Genomic DNA, 24,450 nt, shown 5'->3' with positions numbered 1-24,450 from the left:
TTTTACACAATCCAGGAGATGCATTATGCAAACAGCTTCAGTTACCTGCTGCCCAGGAAACCGGAGCCTCAAAACACATGTAAACAGAATCCTCATGGCTGAGCTTTTGGGATGTCAAGTGAAGAGCAGTTCCCTGCTTAACTGCTAGTAAACAAGAGACCAGAGGGCAAAGTAAAACAGGATGCTAAAAGAGAGGGGAAAGTGACAGAGGTTTGTGCCCTGCTGAAGAGGCACAAGGAACAGGGACGCAGCAACTGCAGGCTGGGACTGGGAAAAGTTCTCCGGAGGTGAAGCAACACTTGCTGATTAAGCCAACAACCCACAGCAAAAATACAGCTGCCTTATCCCACCCCATGTTTTCTCTCCCTACGTGTTTCCAAGACGGTCTTGTCTTGCCTCCCAGAACCACAGCCTTCAGCAGTTTCCTGTCCCCACAGACTCAGCTGTGGATAGCTCTCCCCCCACAGCTCACCTCCCAGAACACCACAGGGCCCTGCTTCCTCTGCTGCATGGGTTCCTGCTGGAGGAAGACACCCCCCGCCTCGACCAGGTGGGACCATCACCCCCCTCTGGTTAACGCTGCCCTTCCCCATCAATGGCAGCACACACAACGTAATCAATGCCCAGTGGCAGTCTGGGAGGTCACACCAGAGCAGCACTGACCCAAATCCAAACTTCCCTGTCCCTAGATCACACGGTACTTGTGTTCAAAGCTGCGAGGGGAGCACAGCACGTGTCTTCAGGGCTCAGGCTGAGCGCCAACCCAGCATCCAGCACGTCATTCACACATGCATGGACTGAAAATCCACTTGTGGTAACAGCACGTCTGTTTCTGCGAGGTGGTGGCCAACTGCGAGTGCTGCTCACTTCATCACCACCTTCCCTTCCATCCCCAAAGCTCATCCCATTCAATAGCTGTGTTCTCCTATAGCCCTTTGGAGCAGGAATCACCCAGGTCCTGGCACCGAGAGCCAGGCTCTCCCTTGCCTGCAAGCCACTGCAATACAAACACCGAAAGAACAAAAAAGTGAAGGTGTTTCAGCTGCCTCTGAGCTCTGTCCCTGTTATCATATTTCATACAAATATTTGGCTGAAAAATACATTTCCTGGGACACTGCTGCAGCAAGCTGCTACAACTGTCAACGTAAATGATGTTCTGCCAACGGCAATCTTGCAGTGTCATCTCTAATAACACAGTACTAAACCCCAACTCACAGGGGACGTGCTCATCTGCTGGAAGATGCTTCAGTGCCATGCTCAGCCCAGACCTCAGCTCTGCTGTACCTACGCCCACCGCTCTCATCTGTTCTCCCCATTCCTGCATTTACTGCAGCACAGGCAGAGGCTCACATGGAGTACACTTGTGAGACCACCGCACAAACATCACTGCACAGACGTTTTGTCAGTGTTGGGGGTAGGCTGCTGCACATTCTGATTCTTAGCAGCCTGCTCTGAAACAAAGGTTTTACCCATATACATGTCACAGCAGTCACGGCTACTCTGCACACAAAGATCAGGAATAGGGTGCAGAGGACACAAGGAAGAAAAACCCCACGCCCACAATCAGGTACATACCTGCGTCTTCCTCTGCAAGTGCACCTCAATGCCCAGCTCACCTGAGCAGACAGACCCCCTGCACCAAATGCCCATAACCACTCTCCAGACTGACCCATCACTTCTAAGAAGGCAACTCCAAGGCCATTACATTATCTCTATTCATAGAGGCAGAAATTAGCATTAAGGAATTCATTCTCTCAGTCTCCTCTGAAGCCTGACCAGAGAGAGGAACCCAAAAGTTCTGGCTCCCAGGGCCGCACTTTGCTGACTCTTCTGCAATGACCATCTCATAAATGTGAAAAGATACAAACACTGAAACTACAGGAAGGAGCTGTGGGGTCAGGATCTCAAAACAGATGGTCTTGTTTTAATCTCTTGTACTTCTCCCAGCCCAGCCAAAACTCAATTACACTCTAAAATTGCTAAGATCTTTAGGTCACTCAGGGGACACCACACTGCTTATACATACTCAAAGGGATTAAAAACCAAGGAGGAAAGAGAATTTTTTTAAGACCCCCAACACTGTGTAACTAAAAGTAATAGGATAACTGCAGGAAAGGGAAATTTGGGTTAGCTATGGAGAGATCCCAGTATCCATTCAATGGAGAAGATGCAATGGGAGTGAGGGGGAGCCACCCTCTTTGTGTCACTTAAAACCAGGAAGGGATGAAGTCCTTGCAAAAACGTACTGTGCTAGCAGAAGCACAGCCTCTGATGGTTATTTGTGCCGTGCTGGGTATGCAAGCCACATTGTACCAGTCATGGGGCAAACACACAGGCAGTCCCCATCCTCAAGAAAACACACAAAGAGCGAGCATGTGCATGACATGGAGGGGAAAAGTAAAGTGACAGGCAATGTGACCTGCTGAGACCACACAACATCACGTTCCCTAAGCCTCCCTGCTACTTTTCTTTGAAAGCCACTTTATGAAGCATAGCAATGGTTCCTTACGTATGTCAAGGACCCGGAAACTCGACCGGGACACGCAGGAAATTAACCCTTTACACATGAGTTTGGAGTAGGGTTCCAGAGCCTGCTTCCAGAAAAAGGAGCGACAAGAAACAAGACATGGCCCCGCTGAGAACTAACCCCAAGCAAAGGCAGCACGCACAGACGGAGCGGAGCGCCTGGGAAAACCATCTTGCAGCCAGCTCCTAATGCCCTTTTTGGCAGAGAGCACGGCAGGGCTACAGTGTTCATTCATCATCTGTCCAGGTGAGGGGTGAAGGGACAGGACCTGCCAGATGTGTTTGGCGCTCTGTCTGCCGGGGAGCAGTGGAGATCCAAGGGGAAAATCCAAGTTATCCCTGTTTCAACAGCAGGCTCTGTTTCAGAGCTGCGTGACTGTATCCAGCTCTCCCGTCTTCTCTCTTCCTTTCCAGCTCAAAACACCAATTCCCCAGGGAAGGTCTGCAAATTTGCACCATGAAGTCTGCACAGCCGAAACATCTGCAGCTTTTACAGCACCACTGTGCACCGCCACTCTCTGCCCTGCCTGTGTAAGGCCAGCATGTGTTTGGCCACCGACATGCAATACAGCCTTCCCCACATGATGGGGAAGTCACACCGCTAAGGGGAATGACACTTTGGGGTTTTTTAGGCCATGCAAATATGACAGAAAGGGGTCAAGCTAACTGCTGCCTCTACTGGGAAAAGGCCTTTAATAAGGGAGATGGAACAATTCCCAGCCATCGTATCAGGAACAGGGAGGGGGGGGGAAGGACAATTGGGCAGAAAAGCTATAGGGAAACGGATTCTTTTGCTATGCACAGCCAGTTCAAATCCAGTGCTGTCTGGCAGGGGCAGAGGCATGAACATGAGATGTTCCCAGGCCTGAGGGCTGGCAACCCAGTGCAACTGGAAGTGTTTGCATTATAACCAGCACAGCCCCAAAATCTGTTCCTGAGTGCACAGACTCGGTGATCACCACACGGCACTGCCTAGTGCTGTCAGCGGGACACCACAGCTGCAGGCACAGGTGGAAAGGAGACACTAGGTCCCACTGCACAAACCTTTTCCAGAGGCCTTGGCAGTGCAGTGGGACTGAAAGACTGAACTCTCATCTTACCTCAGCACAAATGGCTCACTAGCCACTGGCAGGGAGCGAAGAAGTAGTTTAGTTGCTCCTGCCTGCAAACACATAGGAGTTTGGTCCTCGAAATTTCTACATAAGCAACTCAAGCAACACTAAATAGCTTTCACGCTAATGTTCTGGTTTGGTTTTCCCCCTGGAATTTTTTGTTTGTTTGGATTTAGTTTGGTTTTATTTTTTACAGCGAGCAAAGGATTTCTGCTACTCCAACTATTATCAGCTGCTTCCGAACTGGGAGGAAAAGACGTACCAAGCCAGTCCAGGCATCTGATGGTGAAGTGCTGAAACAAAAAAGGATCAATACCATGCCAGTCACTCATGGAGGAGTTCGCAGTCTGTACAGGTCACTGCAGTTTCCCATCTGTCTCAGAGATACTTCTCCCCAATTATAAAAAACCCCAGAGATTTAACAGGCATGTTTTTCATCACTATCAGCTCAATCTGGTGAAAAACTCAACCTCGCATATTTGTTTTTGCAGCCAGCGGGTGGTGTGGTGCTGCAGAAGCGAGATTTGGGTGAGAACTCCAGGCAGAAATCTGCTCAGGCCGGCTGGTGCTCCAGAAGGAACGCTTCCCATTTAACCTCTTCCATTGCCTCCGTTTGCAAAGCAGATTAAACACTGCAGAGTTACAAGATACAATTACACAGAACGAGTTATGATGCCAAGGACAGCATATTCACCTTTGCGCCTTGATCAATATTACTTATCAATAGCAAACCAGACCCAACAAGGGAGTTGTGTCTACAGTGTGGAACTGCCCATAGCAAGCATTCCCCCTCGCCTCCGTGCTTCATTAAGCACACAGAGGATCTGGCAGGGGCTGGCGATTAGACACAGAGCATTCAACCGCTCACGAATTCTCTGCAGATTCCACACAGATTACCTCCACGACACAATCCATTGATCAGAGGTGTGTTCGCAGGCTCCACAGTTAATTATACTCCCTGCTGATGGATGAACAGCAAAGCCACCTCTGTGAAAATACAGTGGTAGCAGAATGCCAAGCAACGCAATCCTAAACAAAGACAAAAGGGGCTCGGAAGGATTTCAGAGCTTTCAAGGTTAAAGCTGCCTACAAAATATGCTGGGGACAGCACGAATAGGAGACAGACGTGGCAGGGGGTCACTGTCCCAAGAGAAAGGATAGCTCACCCAGACTCCCAGCTCTGGCGAGTTTGTCCGCCTGCAGGACAAGGATTATACTATACTGGGGAGGCAGCCAGGTGTGCTGGGAAGGATGCTGGAGTCTGGAGACCCCCACTGCACTTATGCTCTCAGCTACGTTCTCATGTCCAGACTTGCCCGCTGCACTCTTAGTTAACAAAGAAAAATGCACTCAGAGACTGAGGCCCAGATCGGGAGGCAAAGGACAACTCTCACCTAAAGCCTTGTTCCAGTGGTCTGTGTCTCCAGAAGAAATCCCAGCTGAGGCTGTTCCCAAATACCACAAAAAGATCTCTGGAGCTACCCAACAGCTCAGCAAAGGGCCAGCAACATGGACACAGATGTCACTGTGCTTAACCTCCTCTGGACTCTGCAAGGCAACCTGGAGTAGACACAGCCCTGTCAACTACTCCAGCCTCCAACTGTTTCTCTTGCTAGCTTGGGCAAGCATCTTCCTCTGTCTGTGCCAGCCTTCACTTGTCTTGCCATCCGAGGCCACTGGAGATAAGATCACAACAACGAGGCCACTGGAGATAAGATCACAACAACGCTGCACTGCCCAAGGTGCAAACAGGGTGCCTGACCCCTTCTAACATGCCCAGAGCATAAAGGAGCCTAGGGCTGTTAAAATGCACCCGCTGTTACAATCTGCCTGCAAAAGAAAATCCCTGGGCACAGAGAGGAACAACCCCACTATTACTGTTGGCTGCCTAGTCCCGTGGCTGGGCAGAGTGGCCAGTGTGACTCCCAGGTGGCAATACCTCCCAACTCAGCCTGCTTACCCCATAAGAGTAAAGAGAAGTCTTTAATAAAACACCTTCTCTAAGTTTTTTTTTAAACCAAAGCCATGTGCAGAGCCACACCAGCTGGAGAAATTGTCACTGATATTTCAGCTCAGCTTGCCATCACAGGCAATGGCTGTCTGGCAGATGTGCCCAGCCCAACACACTCCTGCCTACATCTTACCTTTCAGAACACTGAGGACTGCGTCATTGCTGTAGCGTTTTCGGGCAGCGTTGGTTGCCACACAGTGGTAAGCCCCAGCATCACTCTCTTGCACATCCACGATTTGGAGGACGCCATTTGGAAGAGTTATAAACCTGGGTGACCAAAAGGAAGAGTGTGTGAGACAGGCTATGCCTTACCTGAGCTATTCATCAACTCAAAGCCCTTTTACCCCTTTCTTTTCTCCTGCAAATGTATCATGTGAAGGTCCTGGTAACCACAGCAGAATGGGACCAAAAAACCTTTAGGCAACCCAACTGGTGGTTCTTAAAAACCAGCTGGTACAGAGCTATCCATCACCCTGGAGACTTCACAACATAGGATCTGTTCTTGGGAGACCAGGCCAACAGGACTTCACTGATATAAACCAATTGTATTGTATGAAACTACTACATACACACACACATGCATGTTTCTACATACAGATTTGCAGATGTCTCAAAGTGTAGAAGGGCCTTTGCACACAGTACAGCCAGTTTCACCACCTGCTTTTCACAAAGGTTTGGTAGCCGGAGAAAAAAATATATTGCAAAGAAGTCTGAACATCATCTTTTTCCTGCTGCACTTCAAGTACATGAAGGAAGCAACTGATAAACAGCTGCACTTTCATGGCCCAAAGCATCCAGGACACAGCCACCTGAAGCTGCACCATTCCTGGGTTGTGTTGATTCCTTCTGTTCTTCCATGGGCTTCTGGCTTTCACAAGCCGACAAACTTACAGCCAGGAATTCAGTATTCCCCCATTTGCCCATGGGGGGCTACTGGGCAACACTTCCATGGACTGAAATGGCTACATGGCTCACAACATGAACACAATCCTTCCTGCATTATACTGAACAAAGCAGATGATTAGCAATTAGCATAAAAGTAGGAGCTGGCTGTCAGCATCTCCATTTTCTGCCTGGATTCCTAGATGGCAGCCTCTTTATTCTTGAATGCAAGGCGCAAAGCCTACGTGATCCTTTTTAATTATATATGAGATCCATTTTTAATTGCAAGCCTCTCTAAACAGAGCTGCCGAGCTTTGACAGGCAGTTCTGGGTTATCAGTCTTCATTATGAAGAGGACACATTCAAAGGCAATTGCTATGGGGAGGGACAACAGTTATTCCACAGGAACAGCACAAAGACAAGTTACAACCATGAATACCAGTCCTTCCATCCACAAAGATCACGGTAAGTAAATCCAATAAGTAAAACTGTGGTTCTCCAGGTGCTGAGACAGCCGGTTTACCATGAGTGAGGGTCATGGAACCAGGAGGACCTTAAGAGATCACTCAGCCTGTGTTCAAGCCATGGTCATCAACAGCACACCTGCTTCTGCAAACTTTTACCCTAAATCTCCAGTAATGGGAATATCTCCCTTGCCCTAAGCAGTCTATTCCAGAGACAAATATCCCTGCTGTGAGGCTAGCACCTATCCTGGATCTCAGTTGCCACAATCTGAGCTCAACACTTCTTGTCCTTTTCACAGCTGTTAAAAAAACAGAAAAGCAAACAGAGCTCCTCTAGTGACCATATTGTCTCTGCTGGCACACAATACTGCAGCCCGATTCATGGACGCAGACCTGCTGAAGCTTCCCACGTACACAAGGGCAACTGCCCCACATCCCTAAAGCCACGCTCCCACTACTTACAAAGATGCTCTTCACAGGACCAAGCTCAAGAGACCTCAGAGGAGGTGGCAGCCAGAAAGCCCTCATCAGGATGCCTCATCAGGACTCAGGAGAAAGACAACAAATATTTGCATCCTCTCAGCTCTGTAGAGGGAAAGCCTCCCACTGCGATAATATTTATTTTTGTCGTGCATCTGCTATTTGAGTCTGTAATTAATATCAAAATATTTCAAACACTAGGCATGGCATCTCCCAGCCACAAAAAGACACTCCAGTTATGTATCACAGATACGCTGAGGCTGGGAAGGACCTCTGAAAATTGTCTATGGTCCGTCCCCTCTCAAGAGTAGGGTCAGCCAGACCAGGCTGCTCAGGACCGTGTCCACGTTCACGCTCCTCCAACACACCCAGCTTCTCCCGAGGGCAGAAAACAAGCCGCTGTGTTTCTAAAGAGAGCATGAGCTAAAGGCAAGGGGGTGTGAGTGGGGAGACTCAATCAGCGTGTAGCTCAAGATGGTCCCTTCAGCAAGGCCAGCAGTAGAGAGATCTACTTAACGCACGTCCTGTCGGGAAAGCATGACAGAGGGGAGCACTGCTCTCCCAGGGAAGCAAGGAGGGCAGAAAGGCAGAATTTCTCTATCCACAATTTCTCCCAGCTGCTCACAAAGCCTCCAGCTCTTCAGGCTCCCGGCAGCGCTGATCTAGAAGCCTCCAGGCAGCCTGCAACGGCATTTTGCTCCATCACCAGGCTCTCTGCAAGGAACCTAAGTTTGCCTGATACTTCAGAGCGTACAGTTGGCGCTAGCTTTTCTTCCATACACAGGGCAGATCTTTTTGTCTGCTCACCTTCACTACAGATCGAGCAGAAAACCAAATGCAAAGGACAAACAGACAAAGGCACTGAGAGAAACAGAAATGCTGGAACCTCAGCAGTTTTGGGAGTTTTTCCATTGACAGCTACTGCACCAGGATCTCACAGAAGACTTCCTTGAATGGGGGTGAAAGGGAAGCCCCCCACGCGCAGCAGCTACCCAGTTAAAGGGCAGCCACTCAGGCCACAGCCCAACCACCATAAGCACAGACGGCAGCAACCTGCAAGAGCAACAAGGCACAAAGAGGCAGCTGCTCCTCCCTCCGCTCCTCCCTGAGCAGAACGCGCAAGAGGCTGACGGCTGCCCACCTTTTCAGTGTCAATTACCAAGGCTCAAGTACTCAAGAACTTAAAATCAAGCACCACTGCCTTGAGTCCAAACCCTGCAACCCTACAGATCAGGGTGTTACACTGTGCGTATAGCAGAGAATATTCCAGCATCGACAGTCCAATTCCCTTTCTCACTTTCTCCCCAGTAAAAAGAGTAAGAGGCTTACTTTCCTTGCAGCCTTTTGGAGGTACGCAAAACTGACTAATAACCAGGCTCAGGACAAGTGAGGAACCTGCAGCTGTGTTGCAAACTCTAAAGTTTGCAAGCCCTTTTGCTTACAGTTCAGGAGTCCTGTACGTGAACGTGAAGCCGTACTAAGGCACTGCTGACACATGACAGAAGTAAACTCTCCACACAGATAAAACCCTCACTTAGCCAAAATGTGGAAAAAGATACTGTGATTGCAGACCATGTGATCTGTAGGGTATGTGTTTATGCGCAGAACTCCAAAGACTTCCAGTTCCTAGCAAGTACTCATCTTGGCTCTAGAGAAAATAAACAGCAATTTGAATCCTGGGGAGAAACCCAGCCAGCACCTAAAACAGAGAAAAGATTATGCCAAGAGATGTAGCACACGTCCCAAAGCAACTGCAAGCTGGAGAAATCCTGCAAGCCACCCCTCAAGCAGCTGCTGCAGATTTAATAGCATGTTTTTTAAAAGTACTTCAGAGCCAGAATTTAAAAATATTTCTGTGCCTTACTCACATATGAAAGTTTATCCTGAGCTTCAGCAGGGCAGCAAAGGTATTCCAAAAAACATCAGTAAGCACTTCTATACCCTTTAGGTTGCCTAAATATTTTTTAAGTTCAGCCTTCAGCACCTTTGAGGTGGTACCATGCTAGAACCTGTACCCAAGGGCAAAGGGCAAAGAAAGTGCCCAAAGATAAGATCAACACACACAAAAAGAAGAAAAAAGGAAAAAAACCCCACAATGTCAGTTTCCCATGATTATTCTATCCCTCTTAAAAGAAATCATAAACATTGGTGTAGTAGTATTATCTCAAGGGCTATTATCTACAGCCCGAGCCTGATTTTGTACATACACGTAACCGTGCTATTCTGAAATATGAAATCATCATCCTGATGCCTACCTATCCAAATGATTGCATTTTCACAGGCTCATCAAAGCGTGCACAGGAGGGAGTCCACAGTAATCAGGCTGGCCTGAGATCTGTCCTTAGGCATGATGTAGTAAGGATAACAGAACGCTCTGGTTGGCAGCCAACATTTCCTGGAATTCACTTAACTCCTTCGAAAGCTGGTTATATTAAATCCAACAACAACAACTAGACAACAACAAAAAAGCAAATCCTTCTGGAAAAGCGTATTATCTAAAACACGATTTAAAAAGAAAGATCTGCAGCCAGATATTATGGTCTGGCTTTTACAAGGAAAACAATTTTCAGGCTGCCCGTGTTGAAAGCAATCTCTGAGCAAGTAATTTCACAACATCCATCGAGTTGTCTCATTAAAAAGCCATTGCCCTATCTATGGCACACTTCTCCCTGCAATCCCTTCTTTTTTGTTTTTTAATTTCTTTTTTTATTAATTAATTTTCTTCTCATTACAAATCAACAGTCTCCTATAAACCTTTAGATGCCACACCTCATACTCAAGGATATAAGCAGTTATTCTTATAGAAACAGTCACTGCTGCAGAATTATTCCTAAATCTTTCCCCACCTCTCTTTTCTTCCTCTCCTCCTGCCTCTTGGCTTAACTACCCTGGGAGGGAAACAGCTCCTTCTGCACAACAGAAAATGAGTTTTTAAGAACTAAAGGACAATATAGCCACTGCTCCCCTGCAGACCAACTAACAGCTAACTACTGGTTTATCCTCTTCTCCTGCCTGTAACTGACTTTCATTAAGGAAAAGGTATCATGCTGCAGGACTCTTACCTTTTTCAAAAGAAAAGAAAAAAAAAAATTCAGGGTCTTTTATTAGATGACCTCTAAACATGGGAATAAAACAAATGGAAAGACCTCCCAGATTACTGAGCACACACAGTGGTCTAGAAGAATCATTAACCCTGAGATAAATATGTGAAAACAGTGAAGAAAACTACTGTCTCTAAAACCACAACCAAAATGAAAGAAAAACCACATCATGGAGTTCAGTTGGGTATGCCCAGTACCCCCAACATGGCACCCCCGCAGTCGGCTGCAGAAATATTCCTCATGCCAGGCCCCAATCCCCCAAAGACTTCTACCTCACTTAACTTCACACAAAAGGACAAGCCAAAGGCAGTCCATGCCACTGCCTGCTGCGCTCTGTTCCGCACAACACAGGCTTTAGTAGGGTGCAGGTTCTGTGCTGTAAGAACTGGCACAATTTCAAGTTTTTCCATTCACTTTTATGCTGCTGTCTGCCCTTCTGCATACTCTTCTTGGTGTCCCTCCAATGTTTTGCACGGGGAGTAAATGGCTGATGTAAACTGTGCTGAAATTGCACATCTCTGCATACAGACCTTCCACGCCACTGGAAAACTGAGGCTCCGGTCTCAATTACTTTGTTTATCAGCCAATTTCACTTCCTTGAAACTATTTTTTATAGAGCGAGCACTTGGTACATCACGGTAAAGGTTCCAGAACAAGAGATCAGTAATAAAAGTGGACTTGGTTTTTTTATTATTATTATTATTCCTCTTCCCCCTGCCTTTTTTTTTTTTTTTGTTTGGGTGGATTGGATGTTTGGGGGAAAGTTAATTTTATTTAGGTGTTTTATGGACCTGTTTGCATGGGCCCCTTATACACCTCCTCTTACATCACTTAATTACCAGGCCCAAACCTGGTCGCTTCATTCTACCTTTTTATGAAGGATTTCCACATCCTAAATGGTCAGGTTTTGTTTTGTTTTTTTTTCAAGCTGACCCAGGAAAGCAATCAGGGAATCACCTGGGTTCTGCTGGAACAGCTTCATGGTCCTTCTCCCACGTGATGACAGGGGAGGGTAGTCCTTCGATGCGACACTCAAACCGGGCCATGCCATTTTCTTCCACTGTCTGCGACTCTGGCTGCTGGAAAAAGCGTGATAATGCTGGGGAAAGAAGAAGGGAAGGAAAGTTATTAACTCAAGTGTTTCTGCTGAGAAATGCAAACCTGTTATAATATATAAGTTAAGAGGAAGGCTTTTCTCTCCTAAAGATAGCCTGAAATGTAATTCGTCACTTCCCCATGCCCTACAGACCCTCAGCAATCTTAACAATAGTAACTGAAAGGTTTCAATGTGCAAATTTGCTTCTTGCCTCATTTTCTCCTTTAAGGCAGTGTGACAGAAAAGACAGGCAATTTGCTGGTTTCAGCAGTTACCTTCCTAAATTGCTTCCTTGTTTGTTCACTTGTGCCACTTGGGAAGGACACGTAGAATGAGAAAAAGAAGAGGGGAAATGCCGCAGCCCTGAGAGACGAGTTTCCCCTTGCCTTGTGGCATTCCTGCAGCCACAGGAAATTAAAACAGGGCAAGAGGAAGAACAAAGCCAGATGTCAAGTTACTTACACAAAACAACTGCCCACAGGCTGGCAATGCTGGAGACTAGGGAAAGAGACCATGAGGCTTACGATACTCCTTCCCCACAGTGAGCAGCTTTGCCTGCAAAAACCAACTTCATCCTACTCAAGCAGATGACATGCAGTCAAGGGGATACAGACACAGCCACCTTGCTAAGAGGAGGAGGACTGATTTCATACATGCCAGGACACTTGTTTACTCTCCAAGGCTCACCCCTGTCTGTATGCTTCTTTCTATACCAGAGAGGCTGAACTGGCTTCAGAGACAAAGCACTAACATTTGTGATTGCTCTTGGACTGCACCCTTCCCATCTTCATAGACACCTGCCTCATCTTCTCTTTCCATGCACACAGCAAAACCCTGCGACTTCAGCAGAGCAGAAATCTTCCCCCTGGGGCTGTCAGCATCTCTCCTGCCAATAGCATAACCCAAAGGCATCTCAGTCACACGGTAGAGTTTTGAATATGCATGCAGGCTCCTTGACTGGGGTAGAAAGCTTGTATTCTTCTCCATGAGAAGAACTGGCTTCTGCTTTCAATAAGTCTCTGTTAAATCGCCTTTGCTGTTAAACCTACCCTGTCGTACAAATTCATCCAGCAACGCTATAACACAAGCGCCAGAAATCCTGACTGTGGCACAATAAACATAAATTTCAGCCAGAAAACAGAAAACTGGGCCAAGCACAGTGTGGTGCTTATAAGGACCTCAAGTAACCTTCTGGTCCTCCAACACAATCATGGGCTTGTCCCACCACCGCCTCCCAAGAACTTCCATCATTGCTTTGCATTGAATAGTACTCGAAATCTCAAGTTTTCTTTGCATCACACACACAAACACTTTATTGCAGTGTTAGCTTGAGAAAGCATGTAGAATTTTGAAAATTAAATGCTTTTACATGACCTATTTTAACCTTGGCGTATTCTCAGCTGTCATCAGTGTTTTTCTTTAATTTAAATAGTTATCACATGTTTAAAGGAACTCATGGCTCTCCACAGCAGCTACAGACTGAATTCTCCCACCAGCTGTCTGCCGAGTCTAGTTTTTCAATTCAATGCAAATAACAATAAAAAATGTTTTCCTGGAAAAAACTGAAAAAGACATTAATATACAGGCCCCAATTCAGCCACCTGCTTTAGTATTTTCAAATATTTACTGCAGACTAACACAAAGTAATTTCTACAGATTACAAGATCTTTAAAGCTCATGTTAATAAAACTCTCTGAACCTAAGAGTTCAAAAGAAAATCCATCAAATGCCAGCACACATTCAGGATGGCACCATCAAAGCAACCTTCTCCTGGCAGCAGATATCCTTAGTGCTCTTTCCCTTACTCTCTTTTCATCCTACAAGCATAAATAAGAATACTTTTGGCAGGCTCTGAAGGGTCATGTACCCAGAAAGGTCACGATGGGAGGCAGGAATCGTTCTAAAAAGACAAAATCTGTAGGCATCTCTGTTTCCTCCCCTTCATGTCAGGTTACCTGTCTGTTCTGTTCGTTATTAGTGACATCATCTAAGGTGATACAATGAGGTCCTGAAGTTTACAGCCGCTTTAAACCAGTCTCCAGAGATCAGAGAACCTAGCACATGGTGTGCATGAACAGCAACCCCCGGTCACCAGCAGTGGTGAAAAGGCTCCCCAAATCCCAGGGGGAAGCTCCTCACTCTCTCTGCTCTCCCTCACGGCTGCATGCATGTATATTTTGTACAGTTTGGTAAGAACGCAGGGCATTTAGCAAACCAGGCTTAACTCTGCACATTTTGGCATGAAGTGCAAAGGCGTACAAAAGGTGACTGTGCCTCCTGGGCCCCCCGGAGTTATCCACACAATAACCTGTCCCAAAGCATGGGGCTGCCAGCTATTCCTCCCTGCCACCTGCCAGACCTGCACCTGCAAGCCTGAAATTCCCTGCTGAGAACCAGATCCTGTCCTTCACCTCCATCCAGCCCCGTCTGCCTGCTGTGCTGGGCTCCGGAATGGCTCTTCAAAAGCAAAGAGCCAAGAAATGCACCCATGACAGATTTTTCATTAGGGTGTGGAGGAGCGTGACTAAACAGCGACCCCGATTAGGCAGCGCAGTGTCCCTCTCACTCTGAGCAGCACAGAGAAACAGTCAGGCTTCCCAGGCAGAGGCACAGCTTGCCAGCAAAGGCTGAGCTCAGTGGGCACGGGAGGCTCAACCCTGGCAGCGCAGAGCAAACCACGTTTTGTCTGTTAATGCCTTCTCGTGATAACTCTTGCAGTGGGATTCAGAGGCTGAGCACTGCTGTCGTATTTTTTTTACAGCATCAGGACAGGGACTGTAGGGATCACTGAGGACAGGCTGAAAATAAATCACCTCTGCAAGCTCTGAAAGGAGCAGTGTGTAGCCTCTCCAATGAAGGAGAGGACAAGGAACATGAACAGGGATCTCTTGTGCATAGCAAGCAAGATAAGAACGGTGAATAGGTTTCTTTAATGTAGGACTCACAAGAACCCTGGATCTCAGCATTGGCAAAGCTCAGTCAGAGAGACTTGCTGGCCAGGCTTGTTGCTGCTCCACAAGCATCCTCTGCATCAGCTTGGAGCCAAGTCCACAGCACGCTGTGATCCCTTGTGCTCCTCCTCTCTCCACCTCAATACCCCTTGGGATGAATGGACAAGGCAGAACATGTCCAGCACCTACAACGTGACGCAGCCTAGGCTCAGAGCTGTGCTGCAAACAGCTGATGCTTGGAGGAAAGGAGAGAATCAGCCAGAGCAAGGCAAGCCTGCTGCGGAAGGAGAGGACAGGAAAGCAGATCCTGCTACTCTGACGCACTGCACAGATGTGCGTGTGGGTCACAGCCAGCGCAAGACAGGCTCCAACACACTGCTCACCCTAGGGCCACCGGGATACTTAGGAGGGGCTGTTCTCCTCCCAGAAACACGATCTGATAGAAGGGACTACTGCAGAGGTGCTACAAAGCAAGAGGTCTTCACATAGGGAGGCAGGGAAAGAAGATGATTGAGGGGAAGAGAAACAAGGATGATAGACAGATACTCTACTTTCAATGCCTCAGCTAGGTTTTAGCTTGCAAAGCCATCCTGAGCCCCAAAACACCCCTCAGCCCTGTTGCACCGATTACCCTGAACACCTTAACAGGCCACTCAGTAAAAATTACCCACTGCAGGTGAGAAGGTGAGGAGCTTACAGCAAATTGCCCTGAGCAACATGCCAAAGCAGCAGGCTCTGCACTTTCGGGAATGGAGCATGCAGCTCCCTCCCCACTGACAAGTTAAACCCAGCTGGAGCCAAGCCGTGTGTGCCAAGGCTTTTAGCAGCGAGCCCAGGGGCGACTGCAGCATGGTGAAACACAGCACCCTCCCCCTCTCCCAGCAGACTGATCCGTACAGGAGGCCGAGAGCTTGGAAAGACTGCCAGCCAGCAACACTACACCCCAGGCAGAAAATGCAGTCTATGCAAGGAATTCAGCCTTCTGAAAGGGGCTTGCTGCTCCCTCCCACAGTGCTTTGCCCCCACTCTCTGTGTGCTCATCCTCTTTGTACCTTTTGTAATTATTAGTAGGTATTTCTAAGATTCTATCTAACTTCAGTCCCGTCCCGTCCCCCGTCCGTGTCCCCCCCCCCCCCCCGCAAGAGATCACGTATACTGCCTAAACCATCCGTCTCTGAACAGGCCAGGGGAGCAGAAGGGAAACACTCACAGAGTCATGGGAGCAATTTGCCAAAGCACAGCGGAGGCAGAGCCAGAACAGTGCTCAGTTTGCAGGGCCATATGGCCGCACAGGTCCTGTGCTGCCCAGCTAATCCGTACATCAGTAATCCTTGCTCCTGCCTCTTCACATATGCCAGTTCCCCACCTACTTGGACCAGCATCTGAAAGTTACATCTGCAGATGGTCCAAAGCCTGTGCATTCATCTCCTGGAGGTTTTCCTGCCCAGCCTGGTTCTGCCTACAGCCACCGGCTTTCACTCACCCATACACCTAATCCACAAAATAAATTGCATAAAATCCATAAAATAAACCCTTAAAATAAGAGCAAATCCCAATCTGCCTTTCCTCAAATCCCAGGCACACCGTGCATGACAGAGAAGAGATGCTCTCCCTGTGGAGAGTGGATCACAAGAGCCCGCGTGCATTGATTCCTGCTGTGGCCTGTCCCTCCAGCTGCAGTAACACACCAAACCTCTCCTGCGCTTGCTGCCAGCAGCCACGCAACACAGGCCCATTCCCTCCAGGCACAGCAAACATCTTCATCTGACAGTCACAATTACTGTAATTTTCTAGAACCTCCCTCGCATAAATTGTTTAAGCTAAATTAACAGCTTTAACAAATCTTCACAAATGTAGTTATTAACAGGTAGAAAGCTACACCTTCCCACAACTACAATAATGCCCCTGGTATTTCCACATGGGAGCACACAGGGCTCAAAGAAACCCGTAGACCTAATTCATCAGCCTGAGCAGCTGTTCAATTAACAGGCACGCTCACACCAAGAGCCACCACAGACTGCTCACTCCTCCTCATTTGCCACAGCCACCACTGCCACGAGGTGTGGATGGTGGACCGAGGCACGGGTGTCCCTTGGTTGCACACAGGATGCTGGGGAACACTGGGCAGTGAGCCACATGTTTATCCAGGAAAATATGAACAAGCTGAACACCTGGGTCACACTGGAAGGGGAAGGATGGAAGTCGTCACAGTGCCATAGCCCGCATACACCGTTCAGCCTCTGTCACTCCCACCTGTCTGCTCTGAACGGCCCCCTTCCAGCCTCCGGGCTTGCTGCTGCCTGGCGCATCCCCTCCCTTCACTGGGGAGCCAGCAGCCCTTACAGCTGGAGGTGCCAGAGCTGTTCTTGGGGCTGTCAGCAGGGAGATGCAGACTTCCACAAGCCTGAAACATGGCAGATGACACTAACGGCACAGAAGCAGTGCTAAGAAAGGCAGGAAATACATGAAAGCCCTTGCACACACGGGCAAACAAGGCTGACGGACTCAGCATGGCACGGGCAGAGGCAAGAAGCGGAGTGTATCCCTACCACCACGAGGTGCATTTGGCATCTGCCTTCAGGGAAGTGGCACAGGACTCATCCAAATCCCCCAGCAGCAGCTTTTGCACCTACTGCAACAAGGCACTGGGCTGAGCCCTTAGCTGCCCTGCCACAGCGTCCTGGTGGCACCAAGTACTGTACTCATACAAGGCAAGCTGAACAAATAAATGAATCGAGGTATGAAAAGCCATAGGAGGTTACTTGGTATTATGAATACCCAAATATTCCTCCTTGGCATTGCAAGACTCTATGGCGCACAGAGTGTCCCACATCCCCAGGTGAGAAACCCCAGCCCAGGGAAGGAAATGCACTGCGGGTCAGAAGCGCAAGCTGATGGCAGGGATAACACATCCCACCTGCTGAACAGGTTTTCTTCTACTGCTCTGTACTGATCAGCAGCGCCCAGGGCAATCAGCACAAAGAATAACTGCACTTACACGTAAACAGCTTTGGATAGACTACTGTATTCAGCAGCAGGAGAGAAAAAAACAAAACACAACAGGCCTTTACAATCTCATTTGCACCAGCTGAATGCTAATATAGTGAGTGCTTCTGCCCAACCCACAAAACAAATCGAAGTGAGATGCATTTCATTAATCAATTCCCTCGCTGCTCTCCATTCAGAAATGAGTATCTTTGTCCGGTGCATGTGTGTGCCACAGAAGCAGCGCTTTCCCTGTGCAGAAATTTATTAATTATTTTATCATTTTATATTATTTATTATAAATTTTATTACCATTATTATTGTAATAAAAGGAGACATACAAGTACGCACAAGGAGAGAGTTCACCTGAAATTCCCTGTTTCTGGGAGAAACCCAGAATGGGATGGAGAAATGTGTCACCTATGCATGCTCCTCTGGAAAAATCCAGGGGAAATGAAGGGCAATTTAAGTCAGTCTCCTGGTTTTGAGAGGTCTCCACTGTTCTCACACATGAGACGCCAAACAATAAACCTAGGTCTGTAACAAGAGGCACAAACCACTGCAAAAGGCAAAAGGCAAGGTGCAAACTTCAACGCAAGTCATCCCTAAAAGGGAATATATCCTAATTCAGGGTGGCTAGGATTGGGGCAGGAACAGCCAAATAAATCCACCTGAACCTTTTCTACTGCACGCCTCCCACCTCCCCAGACAGTATCTGCATGCAGGACCCCCGACCATCTTCTCAGCCCTCAGGGGTCCCTTCGCTTAATGAAAGGCTGGAACCAGCTAATTTATCTGGCACTACAAATCACCAAAAGGATGGAACAGGAGGGATGGGTCACCAGCAATCCGTGGGTGTTACATGCTAAACATTTTCTGACTGTAAAAGCAGGACACGTTGCAAAGGTCAAAGATTTTCCCTTGATCTGGCAAAAGCTTCACCTGCCATCAGGAGTGCTAGTTTCTATAGCACAGTGCTCACAGACTGAAATACGTGCTTGGCCAAAGCTGAACCACCCTGCTTGGGGCAGCAGAGGCTGAACACATCACAGTGTGAAGTGGGTGTTAGGACATCCACTCCGCATCTTCACCTAACATGGCTCTGAGCAAGTGCAAAAGCACCTCAGCCCTGATAGTGTGCTGTGCAGCTGCACCCATCAACATTTACATAAGCCACGGTACCAGAGAGAAGTTGTTACTGTATTTGCATTATTTTTTAACCTCACCTGTTTGATAGGTCAAGGAATCATTTATTGGCACTCACACACTTGAAATATCTTCAGGAGCCATTCCTGAATACAAAGGAACTTTATTCTTGAACACTGAGCAAAGATTCAGCGGTTCAGATTGTGGAATGTCACATCTTGGAGTGTCGTTCTCAAAGATCGAAATGAAAAACAGCCTGAAGAGCCCTTTCTTTCATCTCTTCCGTTATAAAGGGATATCCACCTCACAAGACGGTCCTGACACCAAGCAGAGCCACACACTCATGTAGACAGCTGTCTGTTCTAGCCTGCACGCTGCTCTTCATTTTCTGAAGTTTCCCCTGGAGTTCAGAGATTTGCACCATGCTGAGATGAGGTAAATTCTGCCTGCTGGGAACATCTGACCAAACCCAATGGCACCTACTGCATTCACCAGCTACTGAGGGAGCTACAGCTGCTTGGCTCTACCCTGGTCTCAACGTTCCTTGCTCAGCATCAAACTCCCCAAGTCACCTCCATGCTCCTCCCCAAACTGTGCTGACTGTTCACCAGGGAACCCAGAAGAGAGCAGTGGTAACCTGGAGGCAGCTGAGCTGATGTGCATGGCCAAATCCGGTGCATGAGACCCACAGCACATTTCCAGTGCTGCTACCCTCTCTGCTCAGGGCTACAATGTCCTCCCTTCAGCCCTCCAGTTGAACTTGCTCTCAGTTCCTTCCAGAGAGCTTTGCCAAGTCCTCACAAGACCAGACCACCCTGTGACAGCAGGACAGGCTGAAAAGTATTTGAGCAGCTCCTCACTTGCATTGTGCTCAGCTCTTCAGGCCCAGCACCAACAGCTGGGGCTGCAGAAGAGGAACCTTCAGATTAGTGAAAAGGTGTCAGAAAAGGCTGCCCTGCCCTGCCTGCCCATTTCAGTTTAAATGCCCCCTTTTGCAGTTCTGGTGCTGCCAACACCACTCAAATGCACCATTAGAAAGTCAAGGACAAGAGCAGCCCAGTAACTTGCATTAGAGGGCAGAGGAGAAGCAGCCGTGGGGCCAGGAACTCTGGGTCCTGCATAGCCATGGGGGCCTGGCAAGGCTAGTCAGACACAGAAGGACAACGGTAGAAGGTTGACTGGGAGCACAAATCCAGTGCCATGGTCTAGTTTGGTCTCTGTGGGAGGACAGGATCTCATTATAGGCGTTTCAGACCGTGCTAATGGACAAAGATGCCCTGAGCACACTGCTCTCTCCTGATGCATGACGGTTGAAAAGCAGGGTGCTGGACACATCCTTCCATGCTGGGACATGCTCACTAGCACCAAAGCATTGTAAAACTGTTTCGGCTTACCTACTTTCCTCCCACACCTGAAATCAGCAGCACTGTGCTTTAAGAAAGCATGTTTGGGAACTGTAATTTGGTGCATCTGTACCCACTGGGACCCTGGTACCTCCCTCAGCTCCACCAAGCACATAGAAAGCCTCAACACTCCTGCTCACTATGGTCACCAGCCTGGGCTCTCATCAGATAAGTTGCTTTGCCAGAGATTAAGCTCCTGCTCTTCCGCTACTTACTGCACTAAAGGCAGAGCTAAGCTTTCACAAACAAAAGCCACCAGAAGGGGAGACGTCCAACATCCTGTCTGTCAGGACCTCCCAGTGCAGAAGACGAAAGAACCCAAGGCCTCCTTTGGTACATCAGTTCCCAGCTATGTTCACAGCCTTTACCGTTTTCATAAGGCCATATGCAAATACACTAAAGCTGTTCCAAATGGGGAAAGCAGTCGGTGCCCCTAGAATCCTGTTAAGATCTAAGGCAGCTGCTGAGAGCAGGGACAAAGGGGAAACTCAGACCACCTGAGTACAGCCTGGCTTGTTTCCAGCCCATTTTGCACCTCAAGTGACCACTCGTCCACCTGACTGTCTCTTTACCAGTGTATCTACACTCTTCGCTCAGGGCAGCTCTGCACAGAGCTGGAGCCCATCCACTGCCACCTCTGGGGTGTGGACAGCACAAAGAGCCCAGCACAGCTGAGCTGGGAGCACAAAGCACACCAATGCAAGCGGCCCCATCACAAACACTGCCAGTCCTCCCCGCTGTCCCCACATAAGTAATGCAGACGCACTCCTGTACACATCATCCAGAGCAGACTCATGCAGAGGAAAGGCAATGGGTGCCTTCTCCCGACCACTTCCCCATCACTCAGCCCCTTGGCTTCAGCCAGCGCTCACAGATTTAGGGCAGTGCTTCTTATCTACATCACTGGGGCAACAAGCCCATCGCAGCCTTAGCCAGACCCTTACAGCCACCTTCCCAGGCAGAGGGTACCTGCACTCAGGGCTGTGAAGTGTTGAGTTCTCTGCAAAAACAAGCACTATCTTTTGGAGAGTGAGGAGGGTCCTGTTTTTAATTCATGGTTGATGGCACTTACCTGGGAGAGTTACACAAGACGTTAACAGTGGTATAAGAGAAAGACACCACTGCTTATTTGTGGACTATCCCAAATCCCACCTACACATCATTAACAGAATTTCACTTCATAAACACATTATCTCTAATTCTCTGGGAGGCAGATGGTCTGTATGAGTACCAGGAGGGGGGGGAAATTTAACATAATTAAAAAAAAACCAACCAACACTTACTTGAAAATCTGACTGCAGCCGTTTGACTGGTGACAGCCCCTAGGGAGCTGTAAGACACGCAGGAGTAATTACCCTCAGCACCATCCCTCTCAGGATATTTACTGTCCTTTGCCACAGCCTGGGATGAGATGAAGAGTGATCCATTTGGAAGCACGTGGAGATGTTCCTGCTCCACTAATGGAAATCCATTCTTCTTCCACGTGATGTTAATCACCTGCTCAACAGGGGCCAAGTTACAGTCCAAAATGACTACTTGGTTTGGTTCCAGTATCACCTTTGCAGGCCCAGCACTACAGCTTAGCTCCAGAGAATCCCCTTCCAACAGCCTCCCTGCAAAGAAAAGACAGCATAGCAGTGGGGGTTGCTTTCCTTGGTTAATCACATCCCAGTTCTACACAGCAAAGGATGCACAGTTCTCCATGAATATGGTTAGAGATAACAGGTGAAATTCAGCCCTGCTAGGTGACCAGCCACCTCAGATGACATTTGTGCACTGCATTCTCCATCGCACAGCCCCAGGGCTGCACAACGTGCATCATTTCTGCCATCCCACACTGTACCCAGCAGCCACTCCTTCCATTCACACTTGCTTTTTCCATGCTGGATTCAAGAAAAGAAAAACTGGAAGAAGGTCAAGTGAATGGCAACAGCAAGAGCAAGTACAGAAGAAGCAGTAAGGGCCACAACCTGCCATGGCTGCCCATGACAAGCAATGGCTCCCCTTCACCTGCCTGCATACCAGAGCCTCCTCCAAGGCTGATCAACCCCCACCAGACAACTAAGTGCAAATAAAGGTATTCAAGCCCAGCTTGGTACACCATTGCCAACGATCACAACTTGGTTGGAGCAGTTCCCCCTCAGGGGGAGCTGGCAGTAAGAGCTCACACCCAGCTGGGACTCCAGAAAGATCAGATCTCCCACTGATGTTCATGTACTGGGAAACTAATTTCAAAGGAAAGACAACAAAAGAACGGCTAAAAATGTGACCTGCTGTCTCTGAGCGTTTTTATCCCATATAGGCAAATTCAGAATGAGAATGGAGCTATACATTTTCTGCACTAGAAAAGGATATTCCAGCTGCAAGCAGACAGTACCCAGAACATGCCCTTAGTCAACCTGCCTGCTGCAGCTGGAGGCCAGAGCAGTGACCAGTAGAAGCTAAGCTGAACAGGTCTTGGTCTGGCCGATTTCCAAATCTACGTTACTCATAGGAGAGCTCCACCTCTGAAACAAGGCTCAGCATTTCTTAAAAGAATATTGTCATTAATAAAATGCATTTGCCATTAGAGTTCTCCAGAGACACTAAGTCAATGTTAGCTGGCAGCGCTGCTTCCACACACCAGCAATTTCAATCTCCGCTGTGCTCAAACCATCACCATCCACTCTTTTTATGGCTCCGCTCCAAATTATTTTGTCACTGCTCCAATCAGAAATGTTTCCTGCCTCTATAACAAGTTTATCAACACTGGATATGAACCACATGGCTCCCTGCCCGTCTCCTATCGCAGAAGGCTACAGATTAATTTTATAGGAATTCAAACACCCTATTAAACCTGCTACTACCTACTGCTGATAAAAGGGCTGCATTCTAAAAGAGTGTGTGTTAAGCACGCAATTAGGGGCAATGACATGCAAAATTACACATGCAGGGAGATGGAATTATTTCAAGGCATGTGCTGGAACCTGCAGGTGCCCCTGAAAGGAAGGGCCTAACCCTGCCCACGCATGGGTCTCATTCGGTGCCCACCCAAGCCTGCAGGGATGGGAACTTGTCAGGTTTGCCATCACTGCTGGTTTGCAGAATGACCACCCAGAACTTGATGCTGGCCAGCTATGTCCCTTCAGTGACGAGGAGGCTGCACAAGTATCCTACCTGTCTGCTGCCTGTTGATCGTCATTGTCACTGGACAGAACAGACCCTGCCTCAAGCACCACCATCTTCACTAGGACGTGCAGGCAACAGTCCCCCAGCCCCCAAAGCCAAACACCCGCAGGATGCAGAGATGCCCATTTCACACCACGTTACGCAGCCAGCACAACAGCCAGGCACCGTGCTCCATGACAAAGTGGTAGCTGCCACCAACACAGAGCTGTCTGCCAGTCCCTGGATTTAGGGCTTTCCCACACAGATGCTTCCACTGTGCTGCTAACTCACACCCTGCAGGAAGAAGGCACAGCAAGAAGCAACAGATGTCGCTGAGCTCCAGACCTGCACACACCTCAATGTGATTTCTGGATTTTTCAGCCAGCACAGCCCTAGCAAGTTAATTGCTGCCCAGCCTCCTCAGGCCGGGGAGCAAGCTGACAAATGCCACTACCCATGAACTGTTACCAAATGCCATCCTGAAAGAGCAATTCTGCCCATTCATGTCTCCCTGGGAAGATGAGTCCGTTGAGGATCACCGCAAGCTACAGAACTCACTCGCTGGTTCCACAGGAGGTTAGAAGTAGAGCAACATGAAGCTGAAAGACTGCCCCAAATGCTCGGGGAAGACACTGCCTCTGGAAGCCTTCCATTCAAGACTGCCAATACAAAAAAAAAATATGTATGAAATAGGGAGAAATTAAGCACAAAGCAAATTAACACCAAATATATCTGCAGAAGGTGACATGGCCAAACACAGGAGAGGTTTAACAGTCTGAGGCTGGGAAAAACTCAGCTGAGGAGGCACACTCAGAGCCATGAGTGGTGTGGTGAGAATGCTGTGGTGAGAACCCCCATCCACGGAGGTGCAGCAACCCAGACACTTCTCTGAAGGCATCTCTCCCCATAGCAGCTGCTCCTGGCAGCATGTCACACGGAGATTAGTCAGCCTGTGTGTATACACCACCTCCAGGGAGGCAGGGCTGCTCAGGCAAAGGCTGAGGCATGTGATGCAGAGCTTATTTCAGAAGATGTTGAAACTTTGTTGGCTAAAGTCTTAAACCTTTGCCCTTCCTTAAATTTGTTGTCTTTAGAAACACAAGTAGAGACTGAGGAAACAAGGAATTAACTCAAGTCGCAAGCCAG

At 48.3% G+C, this 24,450-nt stretch overlaps 1 protein-coding gene across 3 annotated transcripts in view; it reads right to left on the bottom strand.

Annotated features, from left to right (window-relative positions):
• Positions 1-24,450, bottom strand: part of IGDCC4 (immunoglobulin superfamily DCC subclass member 4) — a 94,545-nt gene that overhangs the window by 37,825 nt on the left and 32,270 nt on the right. For all 3 annotated transcript variants that reach the window (XM_040602081.1, XM_040602083.1, XM_040602082.1), the window contains exons 2-4: positions 21,441-21,770; positions 11,534-11,675; positions 5,783-5,916 (exon numbers count right to left, since the gene is read on the bottom strand). In XM_040602081.1, coding sequence (XP_040458015.1) covers positions 5,783-5,916; positions 11,534-11,675; positions 21,441-21,770 — 606 coding nt within the window. The remainder of the gene's footprint in view (positions 1-5,782; positions 5,917-11,533; positions 11,676-21,440; positions 21,771-24,450) is intronic.

The sequence above is a fragment of the Falco naumanni genome, chromosome 7 (genome assembly GCF_017639655.2).
Source record: "Falco naumanni isolate bFalNau1 chromosome 7, bFalNau1.pat, whole genome shotgun sequence".
Classification (NCBI taxonomy): domain Eukaryota; kingdom Metazoa; phylum Chordata; class Aves; order Falconiformes; family Falconidae; genus Falco; species Falco naumanni.
Note: the sequence above shows the minus strand (reverse complement) of the source record. Positions and strands in the feature narration are given on the sequence as shown.